Consider the following 16,454-nt stretch of genomic DNA (forward strand, 5'->3'; position numbering starts at 1 on the left):
TTCTTTTGCATTTAAAAAGATGTGAATATCTCGTCATGATTTCAGATGAAATATTATCTTCAGTGGAATTACTGATGACTCAAATAGGCAGGTGCAAAATTAAGATTTATTGGGAAAAGGAAAGAAGATTGTGTAGCTGTCCTGCCTTTCTCAAAGGACCAATGACTTAAAAGAAGTAAAATGATTGCAACTAGGAGACAAAATTTCCTCACAAATGCGGCTCTCTATGATGTTATTTCTTACTGTTCAATGGTTATGGCTCCATTGGTGACTGATAGCAGATATATTTCATTTCAACTATCTTTTATTCAAAACATTGATTTGTCCACAGAGGAGTTTTATCCTTGTTTGAGTAATTACAGTGAAATACTTGAATGAGTTATGAGAGAAATGATGACATTGAAGTTATATCATACACCTCGAATTAATAGACCTACTAAAATTGAATTTTCAAATCCAGTTGAAACTAGAATTGGGAGATGAAAATAATCACATAACCAGAAATTCAAATAGGCTGTAAATGAAGAGGTTACTAAAACAGGAACTCAACTGTGAATTCAGATCTAAGAAATTGTGTAGATTTCCTACATCAATTAGAAGCTAAAATGGGACTTTTACAGATGTAGAGTTGAGATACCTTAGTGAAACCAAACAGCGACAACATAAACTAAAGACAAGTGAATCAGAAATTGAGCAAAATGACATTTATGTTTTTATCTGCTTCAAAATACTGAAAGCAATTGAAATTCATAATTTCTACATGCACAAAAAATACCATACATGCATATACTTGTAATGTTTTTATTTATGTGTATGTGTGCATGGGTGTGCATGTACATGCATATTTTCCATTTACTCTTTATCAACGTAAAGTCAATCATTTACCAAACAGCAAAATTTTATGCCCAAATTGCAAAATTTTTGATTGAATTATTTAAATAAAGTCGAACATCTACAGTACTGCATACTTGGAGAATCACATTGGGGGATTAAACTTGTAGTCTATGAAGCAATCAAATTTTTTGACTGTGTGAATGTAGACTTCCCATGATTGGAATTGAGCATTAGTCACATACGCGAGGCACATATAACTTTTTAAATTTAAACATGAGTAGTCTAAAGACAAGCTCCTTTTGAGAAGTGGTGTTTATTCGGCTGGAAAATTAACATCTACATACAATGGAATATCTTTCATTCGCTGTTTTCAATGTACATTATTATATGTGCACACACAGTTTTACACACACATACACACACACACATATGCATAGATGCATGTGAGTAAATAGGAGGCATGTTCAACTGTGCTAGTGTCTGTGCATGTGCATATTACAAATACACTGACTTTTTTGGGACATATATATTTGCTTATTAGTTCACTATAATAAACAATAAATGTCATCAGCATCGCAAAGATTCTTAAATACTGGAGAAACTAAAATAAAATTCTGAAAATAATAGCTACACAGGGAAATGAGAGAGAGAGAGAGAGAAAGAGAGAGAGAGAGAGAAAGAGAAAGAGAGAGAGAGAGTGAGAGAGAGAGAGAGAGAGAGGAGAGAGAGAGAGAGAGAGAGAGAGAGAGAGAGAGAGAGAGAGAGATTGGAAAATACCTAAAAAAAATTACATGGAAAATGACAGAAAATGAGATGAAATAAATTAAATAACTCCTTAAAACTATAGACAGAAATGTAAGAGAAATGTTGAAAGAAAGTAAGAGGTGTATAACATATGTTACATATGTAAAAAAAAAAACAACAAACAAAGTCAACAGAGATAAAGGAAAAAAAAATGATGAACTAACATCTCTCTTGTCAGGAGATATATTTGGTGAGGGGGTGAAAAAAACATTAATTCTAGTAGTCTGGCTATTCATAAAAGAAATATAGTCATGTTTATTGACACATATTGTAATATTTCAACAGCTAGAAGAAACAAGAGAAAAAAAGAAATGTGTCTGGAGATTACCAAATCTTCATATTGTCCCCTTTCAATTTCATTTAAGTAAAAAAAAAAAAAAAATTCAAATTTGGGTACGTAAAAGGAAAGGGAAAGGAACAAAAATACAAAAAGTTTTATAGTGAAAAAAGTAAAATGTTGAAAGAAAAAAATTGATAAAAAATAAAATTTAAGTTTAAAAGAAAAAAATAAAATAAAACAAAGATTTGATAAAAATAAATTAAAAAAAGTTGAAAATGAATAAAAAAAAAGTGTTTTTTTAATGTGAAAACATTTTTTGGAAGTTGAGAGAGTTCAAACAGCGCTGTCCCAAATTGGTACTTTTTAGATTGTCAATACAAATACAGAATCCATCTAAGAAACGAAGGAAAAACAAAACTGTGTATGATAATTATATATGAACGAGTGGTCAAGTGTCCATCCATGCATTAACTAGTAGTACTTTTAGGTCTTTCTTTGAATATGTCAAGCGAGAAAGCATCAGTTTAAAATGCCATGATCTCTAGTCAGCAAGAACTACTTGAATATGCATAAGACAATGGGAGTGAGAGTGAGGAAAAGAGAGGAGTGACAGAGATTGAGAGAGAAAGATAGACAAAGAGATACAGAGTGATAGAGAAAGACGGATAGAGAAAAGGGGGAAGACAGAAAAGATTCTTTTGTATTATATATATATATATATATATATACATATATATATATATATATATGCATAAATATATATATATATATATATATATATATAAACATATATATATATATACACACACATAGCTAGATGGTTTTGAAGTTTAAGACAACACCATATACATCATAGTGGGTTCAGGGGCTTTTGCTAGAAAAAAAAATTAAGAAAAATGTCTAAAACTGAATTTGAAAAATTTAGATATTTTATTTTCATAAATTAAATATTTAAAAAACATGTTTGATAGGATGGAATATATTCTTTACTTTAAATTCTTGAAATTTTAGTATAGGAAAATGTAATTTGCAATTAAGGAAAATTATTTCTAATTGATATAATAAAGATAGAATTTATTTTCTTCATAAAAAGTCACATAAATTGTTAAGTTTAATACTGCAAATTTTGCTACATTAAAATTATCACTACATTAAAAAAAAAAAATTTAATTCTTTAAACACTTTAATTTTGGAAGGTGGAATGAATAATGGTGTTGTCAAGAAACTCTACCAAGCTTTAGTGGCCAACCAGAAGCTTAGTAGAGGTGAACAGGAAGGGGGAAAACAACCCAGAATGTATTGCCACAATTGAATAGGCATTACATTGTAACTCTTATGATACCCAAAGAACATGTCGATAGATAATCCACATGTTCTTTGAATTTGACTCCCAAAATCAAGAACAGCTAGCAAGAAACATGAAAGATTTTCATTTTAAAGCTAAAATACAGGTATAGGAAAAAAACAAAAACAAAAAAAAAAAACACAAAAATGGCTGAAATGAACAAGGAATGTATTTTGTTGTTGTTTTGATGGCGTGTTGAATACTTTGATACCTGTATTATTTTTAAAGAACGTTGCTCGCTCTCTCCAAATGCTTATCATTTATATTTAAAACAATTTTGACTAGGGATCAAGGTAGTTGATTAAAAAAATGGAGATTACTATTAAAAGTTTTGTGAAAATCTAAAAATTTACAAAAGTTATAAAGTAGGATCAGAAATTTTTTTTAAATTGATTTTTTTTATATTTCAAAGTTCTTTTGAAATAAATCAATAGTATAAAAAGGGTCTGATGAGAAAAATAAACATTTTGAAAAAGAAAACATTGTTTATATAAAGAAAACATTGTTTTCATGGTTTTATTGGGAAATTTCATAAAAAATAGCGATTTTTAATAATATGGGTTGTTACTGATGCTTTCTACCTTCTGAACTTCATTGAAATGGAAAAGACACAAGACCATTTTTTCTTTTTGTGCTGTAGAAGTTTCTTTGACCATTTTCCCTCAGACAATTACAAAACACTTCCCCTTCACAAGAATTAAATGAAAAATTAATTTGATGAACACCTGATTGCCAAGTTTATTAGTGTTACTCCGACCAAATTTAATTCACTACATATTTTTTCATTAAGGCTAACTAAAGAAACTTACTAAATTTCATAAAAAAAGCATTTATTTTATTCTACATAATTTTTTCATAAGTTTATGGGAAAGTTGGCTTCTTCAGAACTAATAAATGTAAATTTTCATTTTTTTCTTTCACAAGTTACAATAAAGCTAAATTGTGTATAAAAATATTCTTTTTATATAATTTTGTCAGAAGTTTGGGCCAGAGCCAATAATCTTGTCAGGTCCTCTTTACAGATAAAATTGTTACAGCAAATACCCAGCAGCAACATACACTGGTCAATGTTTGTTGAGAAAATGAGTGTAGTGGCAAAACATGGATGTGAATTGGTTCAGATACTTGCAACTGAGTGAACTCTGCTGGCCAAGGCTATCTTAGCAACATTACAGGCTCCTGGACAAATCTCTGCACTGGGCCTTATAGTATTTATTTATTGGCAACAAGTCAACAACACAGATTACAACTGGGCCCCTAAAACAAGGTCCCTGTGCCTATGTATTAATATGGTATTGCTACTAAGGTTAGGCACTAAAGGCATATTTCACAAATAGCAGAAATTATAGAATACTGAGGTTGATACAAATAAACAGAAATAACTGAAACTGCAAAAAAAAAAAAAAAGATGCTTGACATAAACATATGACACATTGAGAGGGAAGGGAAGACTATCATCAAATCTATTCTAGTATTTCAGCACTATTTCTACTACTCTTTCCATGCTACCAAAAACCTACTTCCATAATAATAACAATATTAATTTTCAAAATAGAATAAATTCTGATAAGTTTGGGTCTATTGTGTATGTTAAACTCAGTAACTTACTAAATAGTAAACTTGCTGTAGAGAAAATCTTCTCAAAAAAAAAAAAAAATACTAGAATGAAAGAATGAATAAAAGAAACATTGCTAACAAATCTGAGGTCAAGTGGTCATATTTGTATTTTCTCAACTATTAAAATAAAGAAAAGAGAAGAGAGCAAGAGAAAAGATAGCAAGAATGTATATAATATATATGTAAATATATGCATGTATATATATTTAAATATATGTATATATATGTAAATATATGCATGCATATATGTATATACACACATATAAACATACATACACACACACATATATATATATACATACATACACACACACATATGCATACATATATGTATACATATGTATATGTACACATATGTGTGTGTGTGTGCATAAATATATATATATATATATATATAATAAATATCATATATATATAATATATATATACATGTAATATATATTATATACAGAGATACAGAGTGATAGACTGAGAAATTGCACAAGATAGAGTGAGTGATTGATAGTGTGAGAATGAGAGAGAGAGAGAGAGAGAGAGAGAGAATGAAAGAGAGAGATAGAACTAGATAGTGAGAGAACTATTGCTGAGGAAACATTGTATATGCATTGACTTTCTTTTAGATACCAATTAAGGCGGGACATGATGATTTGGGACTTTTCTCCAGACACATTCTAAGGGTGATGTTGATTATTTAAAGAGAGAGCAAAAAAGAACATGACTTACCTGGCTGTCCAAGCCAACGGTAAATAACATTAAAAAAAACAAAATTGCCCACAGAGGGGACACTGGTAACTTAGTTACAGCTTCAGGGTAAGCAACAAATGTTAGACCAGGACCTATAAGATGGTAAAAGAAGAAACAAAATGATGCAAATTAGTGAAATGTAAAGAAAAAAAAAACTTGTTTCTTTCAGTTCTTTTCTATTTTGGATTTGGTAGACAGAGATTGAAAGAAACCTATAGCGCAGGTAGGGAAAATGATGATAAATCTATCAATTTAAATATAAATAGAAGTCAATATATATATATATATATATATATATATATATATATATTATATATATATATATGTATATTTTTTTGCTATTATGTCAAACTGTTGTATGTCCAAATTTGACCAAATGCGCTTCTTTCCAATATTTATTTGGCATGGAAAGCAGACGCTAAATGATGATACACACACACTGATAATCTTATAATTATTTCGTTAAAATGAATTAGAGGATTTGAACTCAGAACGTAAAGAGACATAGTCAAATATTACACGCTATTTTGTCCAACACCCAAACAATTCTGCAGCTCTATGCCTTACAAATGAATATAAATCTTTTCTGTCACAGCATGGTTGTTTTTAAGTACGGAGAGTCAGTTATTTGTTAATACAAACTTTAAGAGCCAAATTAATATGTTTTGCTTCCATAATTGTTACTTAATAAAGGTAAATAACTGCAGTTAATCAAATTCATCAATATAATTATCTCCCCTAACAGAATAATTACCGCACTTGAATAGTTTGTTTCAAACAAATAAGCTTAAAGATAACGATAAAATCAACTTTTTGACAACGTCTACCGGGTCAAATTACTATAAATTCGAATATCATTTACATGTGTTAGGAGCATTGGAGTCTTTGCTGACGTTAAAGACAATTTTATTTTTAAACTTCAGGTATAACCGCATCCTGGACATTATCTAAAGGTTCCTTCTTATTTAAAGATATGAAAGGAGATTCGACTGTTCTTTCTAGCCAGTTGAGTCAATATGTTGATAATCCTTCGTTGCTCTGAGGGTAAATAATTGTTATTGTTGCTTAGTCCCCTATCAACTCTAACTGAGAAAATATATGATCAATCACACTGCAGCCTGAAGGAAAAAGAACCTCACAAATTGCATTGTATATGAAGCACCCAAAATGAAGTGCACTACATTACTAATTAACCATACCGATTGGTAGCAAATAGAATTGTTTAAGCATTGACCAAGCACTGATGTTGATTTGTTCTAGATGTGAATGGGATTATACAAAGAGACAAAAATTATTATATGACAAATTGAATATGTACAGTGTTTGTGTCCCTTACCTTGGGTGACAACATCTTCAATTGGGATACCGGTTTCATAAGACATGAATCCAAGAACAGAGAAAATAACTAACCCGGCATAAACACTAGTTGTACAACCAATAACTGGGATTAACATAGCATCTCTGAAAATAAAATAAAAAAACATAATTATTATCACAAGAAATAAACGAAATGACTTTACACACACACATATTTAGTATTTGTATTTGTGTTTTTAATGAAGAATGAGAGTATGGGGTTAATTATTAACAGAAATAAAACAAAAATCTTGTGTCAAGAAGCTGGAACCTGGTCCAGCAATTCAGGTATATTGATAGATGGAGAAATCTAATACTGAATAAAATGTGCCAGCACAATTTCTGGTCATTTGCAAAGACAGGTACATTTATACCAGGAGACAACAACCAAACTTATTGATGCATGAGACTGTTGTTACACTTAGCCTTCTACATGGCCCTAAAACCTGAGTAAATTATAAGCAACATTTTCAGAATTTGGAAATATACTACCATAAATGTTAGAAGAAAATAAGGCATATTCAGTGGTAATACAGATAGAGAATGTGAGTGTGCTCTACCAGGTCAATACTGGCTTCATTGGAGACATAATTACATGATGTCAATGTCAATGGGTTAGCCAAGTTGTGCAAATGTAAGGTCATCAGTTGTCAAAACAACATTTTATTACTTTCAGCTGAATAAAGAAAAATGTATGCATGGAGAACACTGGAAATGTTTCAAAGACTATACTTAAAAAGTGTGGCTGCAATCTTCATCATCGTCATCATCATTACCATCATCATTTAATGTCAATTTTCCATACTGGCATAGATTGGACAGCTTGGTATGCATATAGAAAATAAGTGACCCAAGTAGAGATTGTTCATCTACAATGAAGTCTACCACTTTGATACAGCATGAACTGAATACTTCAATGATAAACACAAGTGTAGAAAGTGTTGCATATTTATGATGAAAAGAATCTTCCTGCTACAGCCCTACCTCCCATTCTAGAGTATCCAAACACTGTATGTAGTCACTGCATTTAAAACTATATTACTCCAATCTCTTGTCTTTTTTTGAAAGTTGGTAGTAATTTGAGAGAAATTTGGCTGCTATTTCTATCAGGCTGAATGACTGTATTAGCTTGAACTTGATATAGTAGATCTCACCTGTAAACGTTGTTGTGGAATTTATTGTAACTGGCCATTGTGATGAGACCACCCCAGGACATGCCAACAGAGTAAAAAATTTGAGTGGCTGCATCTCCCCAGACCTGTAAGGGAGCAAAAATGGAAATATTAGTTGAAAGAGTATAAAAATTATTTGTTCTAATATTCTAAAGAAATCTTTGAAAAATGAAATATTAACAAAAACAATAATTTCAAGTTTTAGCACAAGGCCAGCGATTTTGGGAGTGGGGGTAAGTTGATTACATTGTGCTCAACCGGTGCTTATTTGGTTGACCCCAAAAGGATGAATGGTGAAGTCAACCTTGGTGGCATTTGAACTCAGAAAGTAAAGAGCTGGAAGGAATATCACTATGCATTTTGTCAGGTGCAGTAATGGTTCTGCTAGTATGCCACCTTAATAAGATTAATAATAATATTACTGTTTTTTTAATATAGACACAAGGCCAGAAATGTAGTGGAAAGAGGTGGGTGGTTCAGGTTAGTTAAATATCAACTCTGGTACTTCTATTTTATTGTCCCTTGGAGGGTTAAAAGCTGAAGTTGACCTTGGCAGGATTTAAGCAGAATGTAAAGAACTTGAACAAGGACTGCAAGGCATTTTATGACACTCTTAACACTTCTGCCAATTTAGTAATAATTCTTCCTAATTTTGGCACAAGACCAGCAGTTTTGAGGGAGGGGTAAGTTGATTACACTGACCCCCCCCCCCCAGTACTTCAACTGGTACATATTTTATTGACCTTCCCTGCCAAAGGGATGAAATACAAAGCATCCTCCAAACTTAATATTGAAGAATTGGTCCAGGATCAATCTCACCACCAGTATGTCAGTTGTGATGCTTTTCTTAAGCACCTCTTTTAAGTTTCCTCTCTATTCTATTTCTTTCTATTGATTATGCCTTACTAAACCTAATCGATTCTACTCTAATTGCCCTTTTCAGGGAAACCCACAATTTGTTGTTAACAACTGACTCCTTCAATTTCCCTTTTCAGGGAAACCCACCATTTGTTGTTAACAATTGACCCTTTCAATGCCCACTTAATTAATTAGCTAAACTAGTGTCTATAAGTTGCCACACTCTGGGAGTGATGCGTTCAGCTTCTAGTAACTGGGTCCCTGCCTATGAAGTCTCTCTAGGTTGACTGTGCAGTTAACAAATTTGTAGCCGATGATCATAAAAAGTGGACAATTTATACTCTTGTTATCCACAGGCTTACAGAATACTCTATCTAGATGTGACCTAGATGACCTGATACAAATTGTTCATGTCCACATTGGTACATTTCAGAAATCTAGTTGGTACCAGTCAGACTTGAAAATGTCTGAGCAGGTTTGTGAGGCTTTTGGTTGGCACTGGCTGTGGTGGTAATGGTGGTCCTGATTTGAACCAGTGGTGGGAAAGTTTTATCAAAATTTTCCTTTTCTTTATCTCATTTGTTGAAGAATTCAGTTCCATGGTTTGTTTCAAATATGGCCAGTTTGAAAATGAAAAACAATTTTAAAACATGAAGGATTGAAACTAACTTCACAAAAATTTGTTAGTTAGCTTTATAAAAGTATTGTACAACAAAATATAAGAATAAACTTTTTTATTGCAAGCAAGTGCAGTAGCTGCTTAGGTGTGAGGTGGAGTGCGACAAAGGCAGTGAAGGTGAAGGTAGTCATGTATAGACAGATGAGGTGGTGGTGGTGACGGCATATTGAGGGACTCGCTGGCCTTGTAAGGTCAAGAGGCATATACTCCCATCTGTGGTTGCTAAGTGGAAGAAAGAAACGAGAACTGCCCTTCCACACAACAACAACAACAACAACAACAAATAATAATAATAATAATAATAATAATGTAAACTCACCTGAAAATCCAGCAATCTTGACCATTTAGGAATAAGGTAAAATTTCAACCCTTCCCAAGCTCCAGGCAAAGTAACTCCTCGAATCAACAAAATAGTTAAAACCAAATAAGGGAAAGTCGCTGTCACGTACACCACCTATTGACAAGAACAATAGATTTATACAACAGGGTAATACAGTTGAAAGAAATGGAAAGTGAAACTAGACTTCAAATCTGTCCTTCTGTATATGCATACTTATGTTGATATTTGTTATTTAAGGACTAATTAATTAAATTTGAAACAATTTTCAAAATCACTATTGGAACTCAGGAATGATAAAGTGCCTAGTGGGTGGGTGGAGAAGACTACTGCAGTCTTTAACACTTACCATGATTCTGTAATTATTTCTTACATTTGGTTCAAAACTACAGAGTAGCTTAACCAAATCATTATTCTTCTAGTGTATATTACTGATGCCAACTTTATTGAACTTGGTGGGATGGCAAAATTGAGTTATTTCAACAAATAATACTGCAAAGTATTTGAATTGATTGCGCCATTATATCTGGGATCTACTATCTTTAAAATAAGGATTTCTGACAAAGGCAGATTTAAGGTCAGAAATTAGAGGTGATTTAGATTGACATTAATACATCACAAGCTAGCACTTTCATTAACTGACTCCTAAGAGATGAGAGACAAAATTGACCTTGATGGGATTTGAAATCACAATGTAAATTACAAGAATGAATAACAATCCTTTCCACTAAAGGTACAAGTCCTGAAATTTGCAGGGTGGGGACTAATCAATTACATCAACCCCAGTGTTTTATTGACCCTAATTTATTTTACTGACCTTAATTTATTGACCCTAAAAGGATGAAAGGCAAAGTCGACCTCAGTGGAATTTTGAACTCAGAACATAGTGACAAGTGAAATTACACTATGCATTTTGTCCAGCATGCTTACAGTTCTGCCTTAATAATAATAATCCTTTCTACAAGGCCTGAAATTTGGGGGAGGGGGATAATCAATTACATTGACCTTAGTACTCAATTGGTACATAATTTATTGACCCTGAAAGGATGAAGGGTAAAGTTGACCATGGGGGAATTTGAACTCGGAATGTGTAGACAGGTGAAAAACAATAATAATAATAATAATAATAATAATAATAATAATAATAATAATAATAATTAATTCTTTTATTGGCCACAAGGGCTGACAAAAATTAATTATAACATAAAGGGACAAAACACAGGATGAAAGTTACAAAGGGTTTTGTCCATTTGAAAATCCGTGTAAAAAACAGTATAACAAAAAAAATATTTAACAATGAAAAACTCCCAATAGGGGTAGGCGCTTCGAAAGGTTCCTGGTGGAAAAACCCATAAAAGCCACGGGAGCCTGGTCAAAAGCGGGGTAGAGAGCCCCTTTCTCCTTTTGTAATACCTTTTTTTAACAGGTGTATCCTTAGAATGGGTCCTTTCATACTGGCCATTCTTGCGACATTTATCCACCTTTCAGTAAACTTGCTATCAGACAGCACTTCCCTCTCTACTCTCACCTTCCTTTTCAAGTGAAACTTGAAAAAGTTGATGAGGCCTGGGCCAAAGAGGAAAGTGTCTGACCTCAGCCCTTTCAAACTGGTCCACCATACCATCTCTTTCGCTACAGCCACTAGGCAAAGGAAAACTGCCTTGCCCTCCCGGTTAAAGGAGGTCGGCGGGGCAATCTTCACTATGGATTCAGCTGATAGCCGGACCTGTCCTATATGCGACAGTAGCTGTTCGACATAAACCCATAGTTCAGCAATACTTGGACACTGGATGAGTGCATGCAGAACGGTTTTGTCATCCTGGCAGCACCTCGTGCCAGTAGAGTTTATCCCAAACAGGCAGTGCCCCTTGGTAGCACTGCCAGGCAAGCAACGTCTGGAAATTATCCATTGGCCCCGGCCTGAAAGTCCTTCCGAACAGCCCGCTCAACTCAATATTGTCAATGCCTAGAGTTTCCCCGAGAACGTCGTCGTACTTTTCTTCCACTAACCCTCTATAGAACGCTAGAGTGGAACTACGACCGATCGCATTGCCCGCTTGGTGGAGGGCGGAGAGAGCTTGATGTCACACGAAGTGCCAAGCGCCCTTTCTTGGTCTGTGTTTAATCTAGGTTTGTAGCTCTGTCAAAGAGACGAGCTGCGGAAAGTCGCGTCTGACAAAAGACGACCACACCTGTTCGCCGTCTAGGAAACACAATAATAATAATAATACTACTAATAATAAATACTACTACTACTACTTCTTCTTCTTCTAATAATAATAATAATAATAATAATAATAATAATAATAATAATAATAATAATATAATAATAATAATAATAAAAACATAAACAACTTACTCTGCCAGAAGATTTGATTCCTTTGCACAGACACAAAAATACCACAACCCATGCAAGCAGCAAACAAAGCAACAGTTCCCATCGGATGATACCCAAATCTTCGATACCATCAGTGATTTCCAATACTTTCAACCTTTTCATTTGTAAGAAAAAACAGAGTGACTGAGTTAATTGATGATGAGAAAGAAGAAAGAGAAATAGTAGGCAATACATATACATTTGAAATGGCTTAAACAGAGGGAGAAAGGAGCAGCAGCTGATGATTTTTGTTAGAACATCTGAGACTACTAGGAGGAACCTCTGATTGGAAACCTGATTCAAATGCTTACAGAGGTATCCAAAGGCCAGGTGTTGGTGATAAACTGGTTAATTGGTCTATCTGATAGGCTTTCACAGAAGGCTTCATTAGGCAAAAGTCTATGGTAGGAGGCTTTTATCCAAGGTGACACGTAGTGGCATCAAAACATGTAGAGTTGGTATGAGCCTTGTAAAGCCATACAACTATGTGAATATCCATTTATTTTTTTCTGCAAGCTATTTTCTTCCTGTATATTTTTGATTTTTATTTTATTACTTTATTTTGGGGTGGTCGCGGAGAAAAATAGTATGGTATTCTGTTTCACAAAGAGAAGGTTTTAGTTTGTGTGCTGATAAGATTATTTCTTCATACTTAAAGATTTTGGGTTGTTGGCATTAGTACACATATTTATAACACTCTATACACTTCTAATGTGTACACTGAGCACTCAACATTTTTTGTATGCAAATATGAATACTATATATTTTATTTAGTTTGTTTCAGACATTGCAGCTAAGCCCATACAGTTTATAATAGAGATGTAAAGGTATACAGTTTATAATAGAGATGTAAAGGTATACAGTTTATAATAGAGATGTAAAGGTATAATGTAATGATGGTAATGCATTCCTCGTAACATTTTTCTGAACATGCCAACACAAATAAGGAGTGTTAGTATATCTTTATGTTAATTATAGTTGTACTCTCTCTCTTTCTTTTATGCATGCACATACACAAACAGACAGACAGACAAACACACACCTAATATAATAAGAAAACTCACTGCCAAAATTCTTCGCTTGGTGATACTTTTGTGACATTGGACAAGATATCATCATTAGTGATTTTGTCTACCAAATCTGTAGCATTGGAGAGTCCGACAAGCGAGGTGGCATTGGCCAACATAGTACCATTGGTGGTAAACACAGTACTGTTGAGGGTTTCTGTTACATTCTGCCTTTCGGTGACAACACAGTTCTTGGAGTTCCATTTGTTTTCACAATTACTCCAAGGCAGTACTTCTCTGAATGAGTGGAACAGATAGTAGAGTGTCCAGGCTAAGATGATGTTATAGTAAATACATACGATGCCTGACACGATCACCATTCCATAACCAACTCCTGCAACAAAAAAATATATTAGATTAAAGGAATGTTATCATTCTGATAAAGACTACAGCATTAAATGAAGTGACATGATTAATTTATATAGTAATTTAGTCAGTTGAAAGACTGAAAGTTAGGGAAAGACCAAATATTAGGAAAATGGACATCCAAATGGTTAAAGTGTTCAATAAGAGGCTGTATTCATCAGCTTTGTTGGTCTTCCCTCTCATACTGAAGAAATTAATGTGGTTGATGTTTAATTTGAGGTTTGAGTATCTATATGGCATTCTGAAGGATTCTAATTCCAAGAAAGAAGAAATAAACAGAACTGTTTAGTGCAAGTGTCTGAGAAGTGAGACACTCGAAGAACAGTGAGAGAAGAGCTTGTATCATAGGTGGGATTGGGTGGTGAGGGTATGCAACTAGCAATGTTTAGAAGAACAGATGTAGTTGTAGTATTTATAAAAGGGAACAGCAAATCAGTATGCTAATGGTTGAAGCTTGTTGGGAAGTGAATCATCATCACTCAGCTAAATGTTGCTATTTTTGGATGCAGTTGCATAAAGTATGTAATCAAAACTTTTGATTTCCCACCAGCTGTTGTGGCCAAGCAAGATGAGAAACTTTCAGTGGCATTAGATATGATAATCAGTATCAAACAAATAAACATGCACACACACAAAGCAGAAACGTACCTTTGAACATAGGGCTGATTCGCCACGCTGTCAGTGGACTCAAACTAGCAAATTGACCGTAAGAAGTTTCCATGAAGACCAGAGGAATTCCACACAGAAACAAGAACAAAAAGTAAGGAACCAAAAAAGCACCTGAAACAGAAAAAGATACAAGAGCATTAGACATGCTTATATATATGATACAAACAGAAAGAGTGAGTTATAAGCAGCAATCTAAAAATTGAGATCATCTTGCATACTTTGTTGGGTGGGTGCTTGCATCCTCAGCCAGCTCTGATCAAAGGCATACCAGCTAAACTATCACATCTTTTTGTATATTAAGGACTAATGTTGCCTCTTTGCTTTCAAGAAGGTAGAGTGGCATTTGAAGGTAATTTGGTTGATATTTCTAGTAGGACTGTGCAATCATGTGGAGAGCTATGCATTAGGTTGAGAATGGATGAATAATCATACCTCATCAGTTGGGTGTTCTATGCAACAATGTAGACGACTGGGAAATTTATCATGTCCATTTGCTTAAATGCTTTTAATATCACCCAAATGTTGGCTTCATAAGCCGTGTGTGTGTGTGTGGGGGTGCTATTTAGTCACAGGTCAACTCTAATCAAACAGACATATGATCAGAGGTGTTCCAGTCTTGTTAACTATATCCTTGTTGTAGGATAGGATTATATTATCCAAGTACAGTAGGTGTTTCTTTTTTATTTAAGGACAATAGGGAGTTGAGATTCAGCTGCTAATTCAAGCAGGTCAAGCAACCATGTAAAGGCTCCTTCACTGGCTTATGAGAATATGTACGTGTGTGTGTGTGGTTATGGATATGGACACTTGGGGGACATTGCTGGAGGACTTAATAAACTTGATGTTGCAGTTTTACAGTTTACCTAATGGAGAAGGATAAAAAGTAGGTATCAACTGGAGAAATGGAAGAAGAAAAGGAAAAGCAAACTAAGAAAGGAGGGATTAATTTGAAGGTGGCCAATGTAGAGGTTTAAAGGCAGAAGAGTAGAATTCATATAAAACTAACCTCCACCACTCTTATAACAGAGATAAGGGAATCGCCAGATATTTCCCAGACCAACAGCGAAGCCAACACAAGACAACATGAAGTCCAAGCGGCCTGTCCAGTTGCCTCGGTCTTTGTTCTCATCACTGGAGATACTGGAACTATCATCACTAGTTGAAGAATTTGATTCTTCATCAATGGTTTTCACAACCTGCAAAATATACAAAAGGAAAAGATTAGTTAAAACAAAAAAAACTTCCACCACTACTGACCTTATCAGAGCCATTATATTTATCTCACATATCACCACTGTTACTATCATCAACATCAATTTATTAAAATATTTGTTTATATGAGGTAGAATATGAAATGGCAGAAATGGAAAAGTTACAGACTAGCAAATTGACCAAAATACTGGAAATAAAAGAAACTGCTTGCATAATGGTTTACAGCTATCATGTCATGTCAAGGCAAGGAAATAAAAACATACAAACACACATACATACATAGATATATACATATACACATATATAGATATATACATATACATACACACACATAAATACATATCCATATATATATATATTATATATATATATATATATATATTATATATATAAACAAAGATAAATGCGATACAATAAAATTAATTATAATTATATATATATATATATATATATATATATATCTATATATATATATATTTCTTTTACTTTTATTTGTTTCTGTCATTTGACTACGGCCACGCTGGAGCACCACCTTTAGTCAAGCAAATCGACCCCAGGACTTATTCTTTGTAAGCCTAGTACTTATTCTATCGGTCTCTCTTGCTGAACCACTAAGTGTCAGGGATGCAAACACACCAGCATCAGTTGTCAAGCAATGTTGGGGGGATAAACAGACATACATATACATATATATGATGGGCTTCTTTCAGTTTCTGTCTACCAAATCCACTCACAAG

General features: G+C 33.5%; 1 protein-coding gene across 1 annotated transcript in view; it reads right to left on the reverse strand.

Annotated features, from left to right (window-relative positions):
* The window catches only part of LOC115227081 (sodium- and chloride-dependent glycine transporter 1), a 58,957-nt gene that overhangs the window by 18,581 nt on the left and 23,922 nt on the right, over nucleotides 1–16,454 (reverse strand). The window contains exons 2-9 of the mRNA XM_029798010.2: nucleotides 15,512–15,701; nucleotides 14,485–14,616; nucleotides 13,468–13,804; nucleotides 12,386–12,518; nucleotides 10,009–10,143; nucleotides 8,135–8,238; nucleotides 6,961–7,085; nucleotides 5,604–5,716 (exon numbers count right to left, since the gene is read on the reverse strand). Coding sequence (XP_029653870.1) covers nucleotides 5,604–5,716; nucleotides 6,961–7,085; nucleotides 8,135–8,238; nucleotides 10,009–10,143; nucleotides 12,386–12,518; nucleotides 13,468–13,804; nucleotides 14,485–14,616; nucleotides 15,512–15,701 — 1,269 coding nt within the window. The remainder of the gene's footprint in view (nucleotides 1–5,603; nucleotides 5,717–6,960; nucleotides 7,086–8,134; nucleotides 8,239–10,008; nucleotides 10,144–12,385; nucleotides 12,519–13,467; nucleotides 13,805–14,484; nucleotides 14,617–15,511; nucleotides 15,702–16,454) is intronic.

The sequence above is a fragment of the Octopus sinensis genome, unplaced genomic scaffold (genome assembly GCF_006345805.1).
Source record: "Octopus sinensis unplaced genomic scaffold, ASM634580v1 Contig01638, whole genome shotgun sequence".
Classification (NCBI taxonomy): Eukaryota; Metazoa; Mollusca; class Cephalopoda; order Octopoda; family Octopodidae; genus Octopus; species Octopus sinensis.